General features: G+C 36.0%; 1 protein-coding gene across 1 annotated transcript; it reads left to right on the top strand.

Annotated features, from left to right (window-relative positions):
* The first annotated feature begins 2,056 nt into the window (after positions 1-2,056).
* On the top strand, positions 2,057-19,579 carry NAP1L2 (nucleosome assembly protein 1 like 2). Its single transcript, XM_082446122.1, has one exon. The coding sequence runs from the start codon at positions 7,964-7,966 to the stop codon at positions 9,353-9,355; it is 1,392 nt and encodes a 463-aa protein (XP_082302248.1). The 5' UTR covers positions 2,057-7,963; the 3' UTR covers positions 9,356-19,579.
* The last annotated feature ends 903 nt before the right edge of the window (positions 19,580-20,482 follow it).

Below are 20,482 nucleotides of genomic sequence, written 5' to 3'. Positions count from 1 at the left end.
CACCTTTACATTACTTGGCTCTGGTGGCCAATGGAGATTATTCTCACGTGTCCCACAAGACTGCAACTAATGGAGAAAGAGTTCTTAAACAGCTACAAACCTCAGGGCACAGTAAGAGGAAACATCCAGGAGCTCAGTCTTTCTGTGAAAGAGGCTGTAGGTTTATAATCATAGCTGCATACAGAAGAGCAGGTTTCTATTTAAATACACATCTAAAGGCTGACTGTAAAACTCTCTAGAGACCTTGGAGTACAGATACTATCTTCACGCTCTTCCTCTGGTATGCCCCAGAGCACCAGTATCTCTCAGAGGGGAGTTCTTGCACATGTCTGGTGCACCAGTTTTTTATATCTGGTGCCCTGTTTTTTGCAGCTGCTGTCCTGGGGATGCCCTTGATCATATGGCTCTGGTGGGCAGGGGCCTTGCATTCCTGTGTCCCATGGGACTATAACAATCAGAGAGACAGTAATTTGCAGGCTTCCACCCCCAAGCCATTTCACAGACAGCAGACTGAAGCATACCGAAACATACCCACAGTATTTCTTTGAGTGAGGCCTATTTGATTGTTCTAAGCTTGGGTCTGAGGGGCAGGCTTCAGCTTTGGCACACGACAGAGGCCTTTGAGTGCATGCATTTGGGAAACAAACAATGCATTTCAGAATTGAGATGACAAGATTTTGTTCATAAGCCAGGGGAGATCAAAAGGCTCTGGACCTCTATGATGAAGGCTATTTTTCCATCATTGCTTAGGCTGTTCTATTTTATTATTTACCTATGATGGGCCCTTGCTGTGCAACTGAGTTTTAGTTTCTGTGTATATTTCTAAGAATTATAGAAAGGTAAACAAGTGCAAATTAAAATTTTGCACAGTATTCTCTATAACAAACTGAAATTTAAATATATTTGACGTCAATTGTGTGGGAATTATGGAAATTTTATTGCCAAGGAATGCTCCCAAGTGAAAGATGAGAGAAATATTTCTTTAGTCCCTAATTGCATGCTTATTGTATTTTGTTTTTCAGTCTCTTCTTTTCAAGGAGATCTTGATTATTCCCAAACTTTCCATTAAAAAAATCAACTGTCATTTTGCCCTTTATTGGTCCTCTCCCTTACTTCTTTCCGTTATCTTCTTTTTTTCTTGATGTTGATCTTGTATTTGAGCTAGAAATATCCCTATCACTTACAGATTTCTCAGGAAAGAATCTAGATTTTGTGGAACATAAAGCTTATATAATCTGGGATGAGGGAACTCTTTGAGAAAAATTCTATAAATTTATCATAACCAGACAGAGCTTTAGAAGGGACCTGTGCAAGTGAAGGGCCCTGAAGTTTGAGTTTGTGGTAAATCTTCCCATCATTATTAATCCATTCCAGACTTGTTCTTCCTTTCCATTGACTTCTCATTATAAATTTACTGGAGGACAAAATGTAACAGAGCTTTGGCTATTGTTATTCAATACCCTATTTTCACCAACTATGAGGCAGTCAATTGTGTAAAGAAGCAGCTGAACTTGGTAGAAACTCTCAGAGATAAAATTCTTATCAATGTACACCTGTCTCTGAACAAAATTGGCACTAGATGAGATTGGCACTACATGGCACTAGTGTGTATGTATATGTGTATATGTATGTATATATATATATATATATATATATATATATATATATATATATATAATTTCCAGCCTTAAAAAGGAATGAAGTTTTTTTTTTTTTTTTAATGTGTTTTCTTTTCCTTTTTTTTTTCTTTTTTGTCATAGGGCATAGTTATTTATTTATTTATTTTTGGCTGTGTTGGGTCTTCGTTTCTGTGCGAGGGCTTTCTCTAGTTGAGGCAAGCGGGGGCCACTCTTCATCGCGGTGCACGGGCCTCTCACTATCGCGGCCTCTCTTGTTGCGCAGCACAGGCTCCAGACGCGCAGGCTCAGTAGTTGTGGCGCACGGGCTTCGTTGCTCCGCGGCATGTGGGATCTTCCCAGACCAGGGCTCGAACCCGTGTCCCCCGCATCGGCAGGCAGACTCTCAACCACTGTGCCACCAGGGAAGCCCTAGGAATGAAGTTTTGATACATACTACAACGTGGATGAAACTTGAACTCATTATGCTAAGTGAAATAAGCCACATACAAAAGGACAAATATTGTATGGTTCCACTTATACGAGATAACTTAGACAAATTCAAGGAGACACAAAGTGTAATAGAGGTTATCAGAGGCTGGGGGAAATGAGGAATGGAGAGTTAAACATAAGGGGTACAGAGTTTCAGTTTGGGATGATGAGGTTCTGGAAATGAATATTGATGATGGTTGTACAACATTGTGAATGTACTTAATGCAACTGAATTGTACACTTATAAAATGGTTAAAATTGTAAATTTTACGTTATATATATTTTAGCACAATAAAAATTCAATTATAGTAACTTTTACAATAAATTAATCATAAAAGAATATATAGGGTTACATTTAACAAAGGAAGTACAAGATTTGTTTACTGAAAATTACAAAACATTGCTGAGAGTAATTAAAGAAGTCAAATAAATGGAGAGAATTGCCCTGTTCATGGATTGGAAGACTCAGTCTTGTTAAGATACCAATTCTTCCCAAATTGATCTATAGATTCAAGGCAATCCTTATCAGAATTCCAGGTTTTTATTTTTTTTTTAGAAATTAACAAGCTGATACTAAAATTTATATGGAAATGCAAAAGACTCAGAATAGCCAAAACTCTTTTGGAAAAAGAAGAAAAACAATGGAGGACTTTCATTTCCGAATAAAGAAATTAATATAATGATACATAATCAAGACTGTGGTACTGGCATAAAGATAGACATATAGATTGATGAAACTGAATTGAAAATCCAGAAACAAATCCTTATATTCATGGTTGTGGTGAGTTTGAGGATTTGGGGACTGATCAAGGAAAAGACAAGGAGACAAGGTGATGGTAGTATTGTACAACAAGCTTTATTGAGTGGTGTCTGGACCAGGGTTGCATGAGAGGGTAAGTTTCTCACAGCAGAAGACCTTATACAGACTTTTCAATGGGCCATAACCCAGAGGGTGAAGAGGGTAAGGGAATTCCTGGGAGAGAGGTAAATCAAAGAGGGGGCTTAAGTGTCTAGGCGCTGTCCTTCAGCAGAAAGGTGGGCAGTCTTTGGATCAGAGAGCTCCAAAGGGCAGCAGTTTAGGATCTTTTATAGCTACAGAGTTTATCTCTAGCTAGCAGGTGTTGGGTGCAGTTTTGTAGGGTAACAGGCAAGCTCTAAATGACCAAAAATATGCTTATTTAGGTATAATTAAAGCAGTTAGATGTGTGAGAATTTGAGTTTGGTTCTGAAGGGCTTTGAGCTAAGGGTCCTAGCCTGCTATGATGAATAAACAATGTAGGGGCTGATATACAGGTGTCATCTTTGGCCCATTTATATAACAATGGTCAACTGATTTGTGATAAAAGTACCAAGGCAATTTATTGAGGAAAAGATAGCTTTTTAAACAAATGGTGCTGGGACAAATAGATATCCATATGCAGAAAGCTAAACCAGGGCCCTTGAACTCACACCATCTGCAAAAATTAACTCAAAATGGATCACAGACCTAAATACAAGAGCTAAAACTATAAAACCTTTAGAAGAAAATATAGGAGAAAATCTAGGACCTTGAGTTAGGCAGAGATTTTTTTAGTTATGACACCAAAACACAGTCCATTAAAAAATGACAAGTTGGATCTCATCAAAATTCAAAACTCTTGCTCTTCAAAAACACCATCTTAAGTAGGTGTAAAAATATGTGCAGCATACTGGTGGAAAATATTGCAAAACATGTATCAGATAAAGGACTTGTTTGGAGAATATGCATAGAACTCTTATACCTCAATAATAAAAAGATAATCATACCAATAAAAATGGGTAAAAGATTTGAAGATGTTATATCAAAATATATGTGAATGGCTAATATGCACATGAAAAAATAATCATTAGGGAAATGCAAATTAAACTACAACAGGATACCTTTTCATACTCACCACAATGGCTAAAATAAAAAAAAGACTTGCACACAAATGTTCATGGTAGTATAATTCATAGCAGTCAAAGTTGGAAACAGCCTATATGTCTATCAATTGGTGAAAAAGTAAACATAGTGTGGTATATCCATGCACTTAATTCCTATTAAGCAATAAAAAGGAACCAACTATGGATATATGCTATGACATGAATCTCAAAATCTTTATTCTCAGTGTAAGAAGCCAGACACACAAGACTACATATTGTATGATTCCACTTATATGAAATATTCAGAAAGATAAAGCTATAAAGACAGAAAGTGTATTAACATTGCCTATAATGGAAGTAGGAAGTATAATGGAAATTAACAGTAAATGTTCATGAACTATCATATTGGGATGATAAACATGTTCTGAAATTGATCCATGGTGGTGGTTGTACAACTTGGTAAATTTAAGATCATTGAATTATGCACTTGAAAAGGGTGCATTACATGATATACAAAATATGACCCAATGGGGTTATTTAAAAAATAATGATGACATGAACATTTTTAATACCAATTTGTTGGTAGCAATATCTGAGAGTTCCAATTTCTCTACATACTTGTCAAAGTTTGGAATACTCAGTTTTTTAAAAATTATAGGCATTTCAATTCTCTTTATGTAGTAATCATTTATTTTGTATACATATATGTGTGTTATACATATTTTACCTATTTTTGCTTAGTGCTCATTTTACTTATTGTTTATGTTTTTGTTTGTTGGTTTGTTTTTTTCAGCATTTTATGGTAAAATATACATAACATAAAATTTACTATTTTAACCATTTTTAGTTATACAGTTCAGTGGCATTAAGTACATTCACGTTACTGTGCAACTATCATCACCATCCAGAATGTTTTCATTTTTCTGAACTAAAACTCTGTACCCATTAAATAAAAACACCCATTTTCACATGCCCCTAGGCTCTGGCAACCACCACTCTACCTTCTGTCTCTATGAATTTGACTAGTCTAGGTACCTCATATAAGTGGAATTATACAGTATTTGTCTTTTTGTGTCTGGATCATTTCACTTAGCATAATGTCTTCCAGATTAATAATCCATGTTGTAGCATATGTCAGAGTTTCATTCTTTTCAAAGGCTGAATAATATTCCATTGTATAAACATACTACATTTTGTTTATTCCTCTGTCAATGGACATGTAAATTGTTTCTAACTTTTGGCTATTGTGAAAAATGCTGCTACGAACATTGGTGGAAAACTATCTGAGACCCTGCTTTCAATTCTTTTGGGTATATACCCAGCAGTGGAATTGCTGGATCATATGGTAGTTCTGTATATTTTTTTTTGAGGATCCGACATACTGCATTCCACAGCTGCTGCACCATTTTATCTTCCTCAGCAATACACAGAGTTTCCAATTTCTCCAAATCTTTGCTGACACGTTATTTTTTGTTTTCATTATTTTATTATTTTCATAATAGCTAGCCTATTGGATGTGAGGTAGTATCTTATTGTTTTTTCAATTTGCATTTCCCTAATTAATGATGTTGAGCATTTTTTCATGTGCCATTTGTATCTCTTCTTTGTAGAAATGTCTATTCAAGTCCCTTGCCCATTTTTTAATTGAGTTATTTGGGTTTTTGTTGTTGTTGAGTTGTAGGACTCCTTAATATATTCTCTATGTTAATCCTCTATACGACTTGTAAATATTTTCCCCCATTCCCTGGGTTGCCTTTTAATTCTTTTGATAGTATCCTTTGATACACAAATGTTTCTAATTTGAAGTTCAATTTATCTATTTTTTTCTTTCATTGTCTATGCTTTTGGTTTCATATACTTTTGTTTCATGTAATGAAATCACACCATTCCCTTTGTGGTTTCTGTGGCTGCATGTATGACTATGAAGGACTCTTCAATCTTAAAATTAGATGAACATACTTTCTCTTTGCCCTTTAATAGTTTAGTTTACATAGTATATTTAAATAAGTGGATTTTCTTCTAAAATTACATTTTTAGAAACTAAGAACATTGGAATATGTTAATGAGAGGAAAAATTTATGAGTCTATCCCAGTTTTACTTTAAAAACACCTCCAGCCTAAACACAACACTTATATAAACAGGTCAGAAAGAAAAGGACCGAAATGTTCACATTAGTTCTCTCAGGGTTGTGAGATTAGTAGTGATTTCAGCTATGCTCTAAAAATTTCCTTATTTTCCAAAATTTAAAAAATAATCATATACTGTATTTATTATCAGAAAACTACAAGGAATGTTGCTACTACAGAACCAGAAAAAGAAAACCGGAAATGCAGGACTCTTAACTATGGAACTACCCAGATTGATACATGAGCCTGAAAATTGAATTTTGTAAAGAGTGTAATGATAAACAGTACAGAGAGATTAAGTAAAAAGAAAAATTTACCTACATAGTGAAAGAATCTGTAAAGAAATACAACAATATGTAAACAGTGTTTATCTCTGTGATAGTAGTACGATAGAAATTAGTGTTCAAATCTGGAAAAGACAGTTAATTTTTAATTGTTCAATTAATAAATAATCAGCATTGGAAATATGGACAAAGTAAACATCACCAATGATTCCTACCCAAAGGAAATTTTTAAATGACTTCATAGTATTCCATCCTATGAACACTCTAACATATATCTAACCATGTCTTTAATGCTGAGATTTAGATTATTTTCGATAACATTTGTCAAGCAAATGTTAAGATTTAAAAATATATATATATATTAATTTACATTTGAGCATTTCTTTTAAAAATTCCCAATGGCTTTAAACCCAGCATCAAGAAAGAGGAAGAGGCAAGTCAGTATTAGGACTGGGTTACTGACTATAAGCCAGACAACTGGTTTATAGTCTTGTGTGTTCACTTGCCATATAGTGGGATACAGCATTTTGGCTCTTCATCACAGGCCCTCTTTAACCCAACCTCCATCTAACCATCTAAACTCCTCCTTCCTGTCCCCACTCCCTACCCCAGGAAATGTTAAGGAGGATTTTCCAATCTCAAATTATTGCTCACTTATCATACAGCTTGTGGAAAGTACAGAAAACCAGAATATAGAATATTTAGATCACTGGCAGTTACACCACCCTGAGACCAACATTTGCTAATTTTTTCCCTTCTAATCTCTTTTTATAAGTCGTGCCCCGCACCCCCCACCCCACCTCTCTCCTTCCCAGAGCCCAGGGCTAAAATCAAAGGGACAGATTTAGGATGGGTGAATGCCTTGTCTGACATTTTAGTTACTACTTTCTCTTAACTCTTTCGAAATTATAAAAATATAATACCAGTTGAAAACTGAAAGGATAAACTAATAAAACCTGGTTTCTAGAAAACTTGGGTGGTGGTGTGGGACGAGTGGGAGGTGGATGAATCAGCCATATTAGAGAACCTGGAAAAGTGAGCAGAGTTAGAAACTTGATAAATCTATTAATTTATTGGCTCTTAGTTTGTCAATCACGTCAGCCCAGCAAATGAAGTTAGAATAGAGTTCTGGGGGAGGGAGGGTGTGACGCAGCAAGCTATTTGCACCAAGAAAATCTAGCCGAGAGGCAGCTGCGTAATCATATTGCGGCACCGTTTTTACTTGCAGCAGCTGCTGCTTGCGGAGGACATCAGCCGACTGCGGCTCTCTGCAGTCTCTGGCCCGCTCCTGCAGGACCGGTCACTGTGGCCATTGCTATTCTCTGCACCCCAGCCCGGCCACCGCTGCCTCTGTTCTGTTCTCACAGCCTCAGCACCGCCTTCATCCTGGCAGCAGCCTCGACCGTCGCTCCCAGCTCCCGTATCGCAGTCCGACCACTACCGCACGTTCCACCTCTGCCCCAGCCACCGCCGCTTCTGATATTCCGGTGAGTCTTTCCTTGCGGAGGTCAGGTCTCCTGATCTTGGCGGTAGCCACCTTAGGCGTGTGAGGTCCTTTGAAAAATGGCCGAGTCAGCCGACCACAAGGAACTGTTAGAATCCAGTCAAGAAGAGGCTGGTGATAAGGTAATGATGGAGGGGCCCAGGGAACAGCCGGAGCGCGGTGAAGATGCCGCAGCTGGGCCTGGAGATGATGGGGAGCGCGGTGAAGAAGCCGCCGCGGGGCCTGGGGAAGAAGGGGAAAAAGGTGAAGAGGCTGCTGCTGGGTCCGGGGATGGCGGGGAAAAAGGTGAAGATGCTGATGAGGACTCAGACCCCGACCGTCCAAAAGGACTTCTCGGTTATCTTTTAGATACAGACTTTGTTGAAAGTCTACCTGTGAAAGTTAAATACCGTGTGTTAGCCCTAAAAAAGCTTCAAACTAGAGTGGCCAATCTAGAATCCAAATTCCTAAGGGAATTTCATGGTATTGAAAGAAAGTTTGCTGAACTGTATCAACCTTTATTGGAAAAAAGACGTCAGATAATCAATGCAATCTATGAACCTACAAAAGAGGAATGTGAATATAAATCAGACTCTGAGGACTATGATGATGAGATGTATGATGAGGAAGAGATGTGTGGTATTGAGGAGGGTCTGCTACATGACTATATAGATGAGGATGACGGTTGTGAAGAAGATTATTATGATTATGCTATTGAAGAGGATGATGATGATGATGACGACGACAATGATGACGACGACACCGAGGCAGCTGGAGATGAGAATAAAGAAGAGGATCCTAAAGGAATTCCTGAGTTTTGGCTGACTGTCTTAAAAAACGTTGACACACTCACTCCTTTGATTAAGAAATATGATGAGCCTATTCTGAAGCTCCTGACAGATATTAAAGTGAAGCTTTCAGATCCTGGTGAACCTCTCAGTTTCACGCTAGAATTTCACTTCAAACCAAATGAATATTTCAAAAATGAGCTGTTGACAAAGACCTATGTGCTGAAGTCAAGGCTAGCGTATTATGATCCCCATCCCTATAGGGGAACCGCGATTGAGTATTGCATAGGCTGTAAAATAGATTGGAATGAAGGAAAGAATGTCACTTTGAAAACAGTCAAGAAAAAGCAGAAACACCGGATCTGGGGAACAATTCGAACTGTGACTGAAGATTTCCCCAAGGATTCATTCTTCAATTTCTTTACTCCTCAAGGAATCAACTCAAAGGGAAAGGATGGAAATGATGATTTTCTACTTGGTCACAATTTACGTACTTACATAATCCCAAGATCAGTATTATTTTTCTCAGGTGATGCACTTGAATCTCAGCAGGAGGGGGTAGTTAGGGAAGTTAATGATGAAATTTATGACAAAATTATTTACGATAATTGGATGGCTGCAATTGAGGAAGTTAAAGCCTGTTGCAAAAATCTTGAAGCAATAGTAGAAGACATTGATCGCTAAAGCAGAGTGTACATGGCCCTGAAATTAATTGCCCTAGATCTAGTTACTCAAGTTATAAGAAGTTAATTACATTCTTGTGTTCTTAATTTTTCTTGTAGTGTCAGTTAAAATGTATGTCTCAGAAATATGAGAGAAGTTCAAATACTAATTCATTTGACCTTGCATTTTAGTAGTAGAATACCTTCAAGAAAGTATTTACTGTGGTAAATGATTTAAGACATATTAATATAATGTGTAGTTTAATCCTTCTGAAGTCCTTTTGTCATGTAGGTATTAATCTGTAGCTGTGAATATTATCAGAAATGCTAAATGATGTCAATATTTATTCCAAAAGAAAATCTTGGGGAACCAACCCAAGGTTCTTTTCCTGTTGTTTGTTTCTTGCATTTGTGTTTTCTTAGGACTTTAGCTAGTGGGTTTAATTTTATTGTGCCTGCTTCAATTTGCAATAAAAATGCAATAGAATTTAAAACTTGAATGCTTAAGAAAAAGCCTGTATATGGTTAAGAATTTCAGGCAAAACCACATTTATTGCTAATAACAGCTTGTTCATAGGCTCTTGTATTTTATGTGACCATGATAAATAATGAAACTTAGTCATATTGAGGTTATCAGTGAAGTGTTAATCACAGTATTCTCCAAAGATTGCCACATATTGCTCTGTGTAATTGTGTAAACTGTAATTACAGTGTATAATTTCTCTTTTCCTATAGTACTTAATCATTCATTGAAAGTGATCACTTTATTATTCTGAAAAGATTTTTCATGTTCCTTCAACACAAAATAAAATGAATAAAAATTTCAGTGTTTCATGTTATAAAAGTGATTTTTTTTTATTATAAAAGTAATATGTTTATTGGAGTACTGAAAACCATATACCCATTCCCCAAAGATAAGCATTGCTTATGTTTTGATTTATTTTCTACTCTTCTTTTTCTGAGTGTTTATATATGCCTGCAAATTTACTAAAACTCTGCTTAAACGGGCAAAGAAAGTGTATCTTTTTATTGTTTATAACTGATCTAGTCTTAATCATGAGTCCACCTCCACCTCCCAGGGCTGCAGGGAAACAAAAATCTCAATTTTAATCAATTCGGTAAATTCATTGCCATTTAATAATTAAAACACTCCAAAAATAACAGGCTTATGTGTGTTAGTCTATATTTCAGATTTACCTACTCTTCCACAATGTCATCTGGATGTATAGGGGCTTATATTGCTTTATGACATTGGTTGGGGGTGCACTGACTGGGGACAATGAGATGTGGTTGGTCAGAGAGCTGACTTTGTCCCAGAGCTGATTTTGCCTTCCTCAAGTGTGGAAACCCAGAAATTTGGCTGCCCCCTTTGGCAAACTCTGTGAAGGTCACATCTATCCCTCTGGGATAGCAGCAAACTTCTTAATCTCTTCCATGCCATGTGAGAGCTGAGAGTGGCTAGGAAGTGCTAACTCTATCTCGTTATTGCTGCCTATCCACTCTTCCGTCCCAGGTGGTTGTGATGTGATCCCACAGAATTATAAAATGAAAGTGGAACAAAAGCTCCTCTGCTCATGACTTATTCTTCCACTATTGAACATACCTCTTCCTTCGGATTTTGGCTCAAAGAGGTAAGTTTATAACATTGCCTGCATTTCTTACCACTGTCTCATCTCTACAATCAACTGGGGAGGAAGGTATGGGCTTTTTTCTCTCCTTTTCCTGTCTGGACAGGACCCTCCTCTAATATCGTATCTTTCTCCCAGGGTTAGGGGTAGATGCTCACTTGCTTTTGTCTGGGGTTGCAATAGTTGACAGGATATTGGGAAACAGACAACTTACCATAATAGGGGAACCTAAATCAGGAAACATTTACAGTGTATACTTGATAAATATAGACTTTTTCACACTTTTCACCACCATTAATCTTGACCTCTATTAAATTCCTGACTCCCTCTAAACCCCTCCCACACACAAAAATTGGGCGACTTTTAATAGTGGTTGCTGTTAGTATGCATTAAAAAGTTAGGAACATGGGTGTATCTTTCTTGCTATTTCAGGGAGGAATATCAGACATTTTGAAGTCCCTCCTGTCCCTTTCTCTTGCCTCCATGAAATAGAGCAGTAAAGCTGCTTCTGGGCTTTCTGTAAGGGCAGGCCAGTCCCCTTTGCTGTATCTGTTATGTCAGTGGCCTCCAGCCAAAGACCACCAGGGACATACCAGTAGTTGAACAAGTTGGGTTTATTCATCATTGCTGTGACAGAGAACCATCGTATGTTATCAGTAAGTGGGTGTTAGAAAACATACTTCAGGATTTGGGCTTTGGTTGCATGATTTGGTGTATGGTCTAAGGAAGTGGGGGTATTGGTAGCTCAATAAATCTTATCTATAGGGAGGAGAAAATAGAACAAAGATAAGGCAGTGATTGATAAAGAGGTTTAGCTACTCATTTTAGCTAGAATGGCAGGGGTGTTTGTTTGGTATTTTGTGGATGTAAAAGTGACCTTGTTTTTGTCTGTGCTTAGACAAAATTAAGAGACCTTGCTTTGTCTCATTTTATTGTGGTCCCAGAGTAACCTTTTCTGAGGTTGGTATTCTATGAGTTGGTTTATCTACACTAGAATAACATGGCCTAGTTGTGAGTACCAGGCCAGCTTCCTGATGTCAGGGACTGCTTTTTATATTTCTTTCTCTTTCACCTCTTCTCAGGAATGCAATTTGATACTATAATCGTTCCCATAGCTTGTGGTGGGATGGAGGTTCATTTGATTTGGGTTTAGACTAGTGTAGAGGTCCTTTAGGCCTTGAGGGTAGGCCATCAGCTTTTGCCCACATGCCAGAGAGACCTGTATTAGGGTTTAGGGCTCAAGTGTGACTAAAAATAGAATTTTACCTTAATTCTTTTTGTAACTGTTCTTAAAAAGTATGTCATTAATATGGTCCTAGAGGGATTGTTGAGCTCACTGTTAGGCATTGTTAGAATTTTGGTATTCTGAGGGAAAATACTGAAATACATAAATATAACAAAATTTCATTTTGGGGTACATAATAATTTATAGTGTAAATCATAGTATTTAATATTATATATCATATGGCAGAGTGGTTAGTCTTTGAAGCCAGGCTGCTTGGATTCAAATTAGTTGTGTGACCTTGTGCAAGTTACTTTATGTGTCTCAGCTTTCATACCTGTAAAAATATGGTAATAATTGTACAATTACCTCATAGATTATTATGAAGATTTAACTGGTTTATGTAAAGTTCTTGAAATATACATGGCACATAATAAGTGCTATATAGGTGTGTCTATCTTTATTATTTTTATTATCAAGTTTATATCTAAAACACTCAAAGCTGTCTGGTATACAGTAAGGGTGCAGTAAATTCTTATTAAATTATTAATAATTGTCCCCCTAATATGTTTCTAACTTACAAAAAGTAAAATCATATACTTTGCATTTTAATAACAGAATCTCCAAGACTTCTGCAAGTATTAAGAAGGGCTAAGTGGCAAGTTTACCAGCAATACTTACGTTAGTGGCAAGCCTGGTTAATGAAGAAGAAAATAAAGTGACTCTGACTCTGGTGTTCCTCACTGCTGAGTGCATTTATAAGCCTTGTAGCTGTGTACACCAGGCTCAACACTCATCACAGGCCATTTTGTTCACTGGCCAATAAATACATCATTAAATTAAAATATTTGGAAAACAGAAATAAATACAGAAAATGAAAATCACATGAATTTATATATCATTCATAAGTATATAACACATTTGATTTTTCAGTTACCACACAGCTATGTGCAGCATGTAGCTAACTATTTGAAAGCAGATAATCTTTTAAAAAGGAATATAAATTACAACTTTATATGGAACGCTTTAACATGTGTGAATGTGTCTTCACTTCCAGCCTCCTTCAAAGCTGCTTATGGCACCTGACCCCTGTGTGCCTCGGCCAGAATTGCCTTCCTTCTTACAGGCCACAGGTACTCTTACACATAGAATATGGTTTCATAAAGCACCGGAACCTGAACACTATTCATCCACTCCTTTTGACCAGCGTGCTTGCACAAAGGCCAAAGAGGAGACTTACACTAGGGGCCTCCATGATGATTCAACCCTATCTCTCCTCCCACCCTGCCATCCATGTATGCTCGTACATGCCCTAGGAAAGAAGTTTTATCCGGGCTGGGGTCCTTTATGACCCCTAGTTGTAATTCACTGCCTCTGTAAAATAGAGAATTCGTGTATTGATTTAAACCTCATACAAAAGGTTCTGCTTTCCAATGGAGTGTATCACTGGGCCATGAGAAAAAAGCTTTCCCAGTAGTCTTATTTGCTAAGATTGGTGCTGAAATAAAAATTTCACAAGGCAACTTCATGAAAATGGTAAAAAATGACTATTTTTATTAAATTTTCTATTTCACACTTAACATGCTCTCAGACTCTCTCTCTCTCTCTCTCTCTCTCTCTCTCTCACACACACACACACACACACACACACACACACACACACACACACACACACACACACACACTGGATGATCCAGAATGAGAGGAAGCTCATGGTCAGAGAGATAGACAGCAGGTGGAACCAATATGGAGTGCTTTATCATTTGTTACTTCTCCATCAGCTATCAATGTGAAAGGAGGTAATAAAAATTGATATTGTGTGCATGCTCACATCTGTGCGTAAATATACATGTTTTAATGCAGAATATGCTAGTAACAAGTGGAAATGATACTTGGACAATAATCTTTGTTGTCCAAAATATCATGTAGTTTGTCAGGAATCCTATGGATAAGGAAAGAGTGAGTGGTTTGCGATGAGTTTTCCTCACTATGATGAGGTATGTTTCTCTTTACAACTTAGAGGAATTGAAAAGATGCTTTTATTTGCTGAGACCCATATTATGCAATTTCAGACATTTACATTTCTTGGTCAAGTATTAAACTTACATACTCTTACTGTATGGTGTTTGCAGAACACTCCAGCATTAAAGTCCTCAGTAGTGTTTGGGTAAGAGTGGTTATCTCAGTTTTTCAGATGAGAAATCTGAGATCTGATCTCATCGCTTGCAATCTTTTCATTGCATCATGCTGCCTTCAGTGAAACTGAATGATGCTGCTAGTTTACTTATGTTAAAATGTCTCTACCCATATTAAAGCTGCTTGGTACTAGTACTAGAATAGATATTAACCTAAGTTCCTTTGTCAGGTTTGTTACTTGATTGACTTAGAGTATATGGTAACAGCTAGGCTGAAGCTTTTTAAGAAAACTTCCTAATGCAGCTTAACAATGTAAAAGTATTACAGGAATTAAATCTCATTTCCTCTTAAATATTCTATAATTTACACTTTGGTAATGTGACCTAGTTCTCACTTAGTCATATATTTAATTTAAATTTATTGCTTTTTTGAAACCTCATTTTTAAAAAAAATCTGGGTTCTTGTCCCTATTGTGAAACTTGTGTATTATGTGACCTGGGTCAAACTAATAAACTCCACTTGTCAGCAGTTTCCTTATCTGTACAATGGAGATAATTAGTAGTGTCTAGGTCATAAGACTGTTTTGATAACTCATTGCGATAAAGACTGTCAAGTACTTAGCACAATGCCTGGCACATAACAAGCCCTAAAACATTAGATGATTATTATTATAATCATCATCATCACTTCTTAGGATTCTTAGGATCACATTATAATATAATCGGCTTTGTACATAATAGGGACTTAAATTATAGCTACTCTTTTATAGCTTTATATCCCTGAGGTAATCACAAACAGAAGAGGATTTGAGGTGATTAAATGCCACTTTTTCTTTTTTTCTATTTTTATTTGAAATAATTATAGACTCACAGGCAGGTGCAAAACTAGAACATAAAATCATGTGAACCCTGTAAGCTTATGCTTTTTGCCAGATTTGGGGGTTTTTCAGCTTTTATTTACTTGAATATTTTTTCAGCACCACACTCCTGCTCCTTTCTTTCTGGAACCCAGATGACGTGCATGTTAGATCTTTTATTATTGTCACAGGTGTTGTGGTTTTGCTCATTTTTTTCAGTCTATTTTCTTTTTGTTCAGATTCGGTCAATTCTATTTGTCTGTATTCAAGTTCACTGATTCTTTCCTGCCATTTGCATTCTGCAGCCAGTGAGTTTTTAATTTTGGTTGTTTTATTTTTTCAATGTTATTATTTCTATTTGATTCATTGTTATAACTTCTATTTCTTTGCTGAGATTTTCTATTATTCATTTGTTTCAGTAGTGTTCATAACTGCTTCTTGAAGCATTTAATGATGACTGCTTTATTAAAATCCTTATCAGATAATTCCAACATCTGAGTGATGTTGGTGTTGGCATCTGTTGATTGGTTTTGCTCATTCGGGTTGTGATCTTCTGGTTCTTTATATGTTGAGTGATTTTTGATTATATCTTGGACATTGTTAGTATTATAAGACACTGGGGCCTATTTAAATCTTATATTTTAGCAGGCTGTCACTCTGGTTAGGTTTAATGTGCAAGTGTTTTTGTTTTTGATGACCTTGACAGTTTTGAGGAGAATCAGTCAGGTACTTTGTAGAATGCTCCTCAATTCAGATTTGTTTGATGTTTCTCTCATGCTTAGACTAGGTTTATGGATTTTGGAGAGGAAGACTAAAGAGGTGAAGTGCCTTTCTCATCACATCGTATTGATGAAAAGTGCCATCAAAATGATATAACTGATGATGTTAACCTTGATCACCTGATTAAGATAGTGTTTGCTAGGTTTCTCCACTGTGAAGTTACACTCCCTCTCCCCCTCCACTTTCCATAATGTTACTCTTTGGAAGCAAGTTAATAAACATAGTCTACACTTAAGTGTTGGGGATTTATGCTACATCAGGAGTATCTACATAAACTATTTAGAATTCTTCTTTGCAAGAGAATATCTCTTCTTCCATTTATGTATATATGTATGTATGTATGTTTTCATAGACATGTATTTTATGACTTGGGTTATAATCTAATAGTACATTATTTCCTTTGTTACACAGATTGTTCCAGCTTTGGCCATTCGTAGCTCTTTGAGTTGGTTCCTATGTCTCTAGGCATACCCGCATCTTTGTATGTGCCTGGCATTACAAGATGCTACAGACTAATTTTGTATATTCCTATTTCAGTCCTAGAATCAGCCATTTCTCCAAGGATACCTTATTCCTTTTTTTGGAGAATGGTGTCAGAAATCAAGATCTGAGCACTTGGTGGGTTCAGTGCTACTGGGATGTCGTTGCTTCTACACCTTTTCAGTAAACAGAGCTAGGAAATTTATGTATATATGCTAACCTTTGCATACACACATCTCTATAATTATTTCTATTACCATCCATCAGTATCTATATTAAACTAAACATGCTTTCATATTGATTTCTCTGACCCTAATCTGTTACCATATGGATCATTCTAGACCCATCTCCTTGCTTCTCTGTAACCTCTCACTCCAACAGTGAAAAATCTGATTCTCACCATCCACTATCTATTTACTTATTTGCTTAACCCCATTATAAATGTTTCAGAATTGTTAACGCATATCCCCAAGAGAAACAACTTAACCAATTACAGTATATTGCTTATGTACAGTCTCAGAAATAATATTTCAATAAAAACTATTCATGTAATTTGAGCAATCTGTGTGCAATCCAAAGTTATGTCATGGGTTTTCCAGAACTTGAGTGTATATTTGTAAAACTGGTACTTCTATCTTTTCCAAATCACAATCCATTTATATGTTTTACCTTTAGATAGTTTATTCATTCATTCAGACTTAGGATGTGTCTACTGTGTTCTTAGTGTGGTCTTATATATAAAGAGAAATTAAATTGTATTTCTGTCATTAGGAACTCGTAGATAAAGGAATTAAAGGGACTGACCTATGGAGGGCAAATCCCAAGAATCTCATAGGTACTGGGAAATCTAAAATGTGAAAAACGAAATACAGGGAGTAGAATCTGATAGTCATTGAGAGCACTACTGTCATTGATTTTTTTTTTTTTTTTGGGAATAAGATTGTCCTTGGGGCATCTAAATTATAGGAGATTTTTAAAGAATTTATAAGCTATTTTTTGTATTAATAGACTATTTTTAGAACAGTTGAAGATATACATTAAAATTGAGCAGATAGTATAGGAAGTTCCCATATTACCCCCCTCTCACATACACAGTTTCCTCCATTTTTTTTTATATTGGTAAAATATACATAATATAAAATTTATAATTTTAACCACTTTAAGTGTGCAGTTCAGTGATATTAAGTACATTCACATTATTGTGAGACAATCACAACCATTCATTCCAGAGCCTTTTATCTTCCCAAGCTGAAACTCTGTATTCATTATACAATAACTCCCCATTCCTCCAGCCCCCAGCCTCTGGAAGCTACCATTTTACTATCTGTATCCATGAATTTGACTACTCCAGGTAACTCGTATGAGTGGAATCATACAATATTTGTCCTTTTGTGTCTGAATTATTTCACTTAGCACAGTGTCTTCAAGAATCATCCATATTGTAGCATATATTAGAGTTTCCTTCTTTTTAAAGGCTGAATAATATTAGATTGTACATGTAAAATACATTTTGTTTATCTATTCAACCGTCGATAGACATTTGTTTTTTCCCCCCACCATTTGGCTATTGTGAGTAATGCTGCTATGAACATGGGTGTACAAATATGTTTGAGACCCTGCTTTTGGGTATATATCCAGAAGTGGAATTGCTGGATTATATGATAATTCAATGTTTAATTTTTTGAGGAACTGCCATACTGTTTTCCACTATGGCTGTGCCATTTTACAGGGGTTCAAATTGCTCCACATCTTTGCCAATACATACTCTTTTCTGTAGTTTTCTTCAATAATAGACGTCATATTGGATGTAAAGTGGTATTTCATTGTGGTTTTGATGTGAATTTCCCCAATGATTAGTGATGTTAAGCATCTTTTCATGTGCTTCATGGCCTTTTGTATATCTTCTTTGGAGAAATGTCTATTCAAGTCCTTTATCCATTTTTGAATTGGCTTTTTTTGGTTGTTGTTGAATCATAAAAATTCTTTGTATATTCTGTATATTAATGCCTTATCAGATATATTATTTGCAAATATTTTCTCCCATCCAAGGGTTGCCTTTTAGCTCTATTGGTAGTATCCTTGATGCAAAAAACTTTTTGATTTTGATGAAATCCAATTTATATTTCCTTTTTTTATGCCTGTGCTTTTGGTGTCATATCCAAAAAATCATTACCAATGCCAATGTCATAGTGCTTTGCCCCTATGTTTTATTCTAAGAGTTTTATGGTTGCAGCTCTTACATTTAGGTATTTGATCCATTTTGTGTTAATTTTTGTATATGGTGGAAGGTAAGGGTCCAAATTCATTCTTTTGCATGTGGATATCCAATTTTTACAGCACCATTTGTTGAAGACTCTCCTTTCCCCCATTGAATTATTTTAGCAACCTTGTCAAAAATCATTTGACCATATATGCGAGGATGTATTTCTGAAGAGTCTATTCTATTCCATTGGTCCATTCTATTCTTATAGTAGGTCTGTCTTTATGCCATTTTCACACTGTTTTGATTAGTGTAGCCTTGTAGTAGGTTTTGATAACAGGAAATATGAGTCATCCAACAGTGTTCTTCCTTTTCAAGATTGTTTGGGCTATTCAAGGTCCCTTGAGATTCCATATGAATTTTAGGATGGATTTTTCTATTTTCACAAAGTTATAATTGGTATTTTGATAGGAATTGCATTAAATTTGTAGATTGCTTTGGGTAGTATTGACATCTTAACAATATTGATTCTTCCAGTCCATGAATATGGGATGTCCTTATGTTTATTTCCGTCTTTCAGCAATATTTCATAGTTTACAGTGTCCAAATCTCTCACCTCCTTGGTTAGGTTTATTCTTAAATATTTTATTCTTTTTGATGCTATTATAAATGGAATTATGGAATGCTCTCTTAACTTCCCTTTTGAATTGTTCATTGCTAGTGCATGAAAATGTAACTGTTTTGTGAATTGATTTTTGTATCCTGGAACTTTGCTGAATTTGATTATTAGTTCTAACAAAATTGTGGAATCTTTAGGGGTTTCTGCAAATGTGACCGTGTCATCTGTAAACAGAGGTGATTTTACTTCTTTCAAATTTGAATGCCATTTTGTTTTCATTTTCTTGCCTAATTGAACTGAATAAAACTTTCAATAATATGTTGAATTGAAGAGGTGAAAGTGAGCATCCTTATCTTGTTCCTGATGTTAAAAGAAAAGCTTTCAGTCTTCCAACACTATGATGTTTGCTGTGGGCTTTTCATTATACCCATAATATATATTCCAGTAATTGCTTTCTATTCCTAGTATGTTGAGTGTTTTTTTTAACATGAAAGTGTATTGAATTTTGTCAAATGCTTTTTCTTCATAAATTGAGATGATCATGTGAGTTTTTTCCTCATTCTGTTAATGTAGTGTATAACACTGATTATTTTCATATGTTGAACCATCCTGGTGTGAAAAATTAATGAACAGAAACCTAAATTAAATAGATTTGGGAGACCAGAAGGGGCGTTCTCATGCCTTGTGACAATAACTGAGTTCAACAGGAAGAAGAAAGACTCCTTTTTTTTCTGGCAAGGTGTCAGGCAATGAAAAGCCATGGACTCTTTGTTTACTATAGCCCTCCTAACCTTCTTTTTTCTCCTTATTAAAGCCTTCTCTTTTCCTTGCCGTGTGTGGACTTGCATATGGCTCACCATGGTTGCAGATGCTGAATTGCAATTCTCTGCTGATACTGAATAAATCCATATTTCCTGGAGAAATATCTGGTAGTCTGTTTGTTTCAGGCCAACACTTGCATTTTGAGGAATAAATCCCACTGGGTCATGGTGTATAATGCTTTTAACATTGCTGAATTCACTTTGCTGGTACTTTGTTGAGGATTTTTGCATCAATATTTATAAGGGATAATGGTCTGTAGTTTTCTCTTCTTGTAGTGTTTTTGTCTTTCTTTGGTATCAGAGTAAAGCTGTTCTGCTAAAATGAGTTAGTAAGTGTTTCCTCCTCTTCAATTTTTTAGAAGAGTTTGAGAAGGATTGGTATTATTTCTTTAAATGTTTGGTAGAAT

Source organism: Balaenoptera physalus, assembly GCF_965194825.1.
Source record: "Balaenoptera physalus genome assembly, chromosome: X".
Lineage (NCBI taxonomy): Eukaryota > Metazoa > Chordata > Mammalia > Artiodactyla > Balaenopteridae > Balaenoptera > Balaenoptera physalus.
Note: the sequence above shows the minus strand (reverse complement) of the source record. Positions and strands in the feature narration are given on the sequence as shown.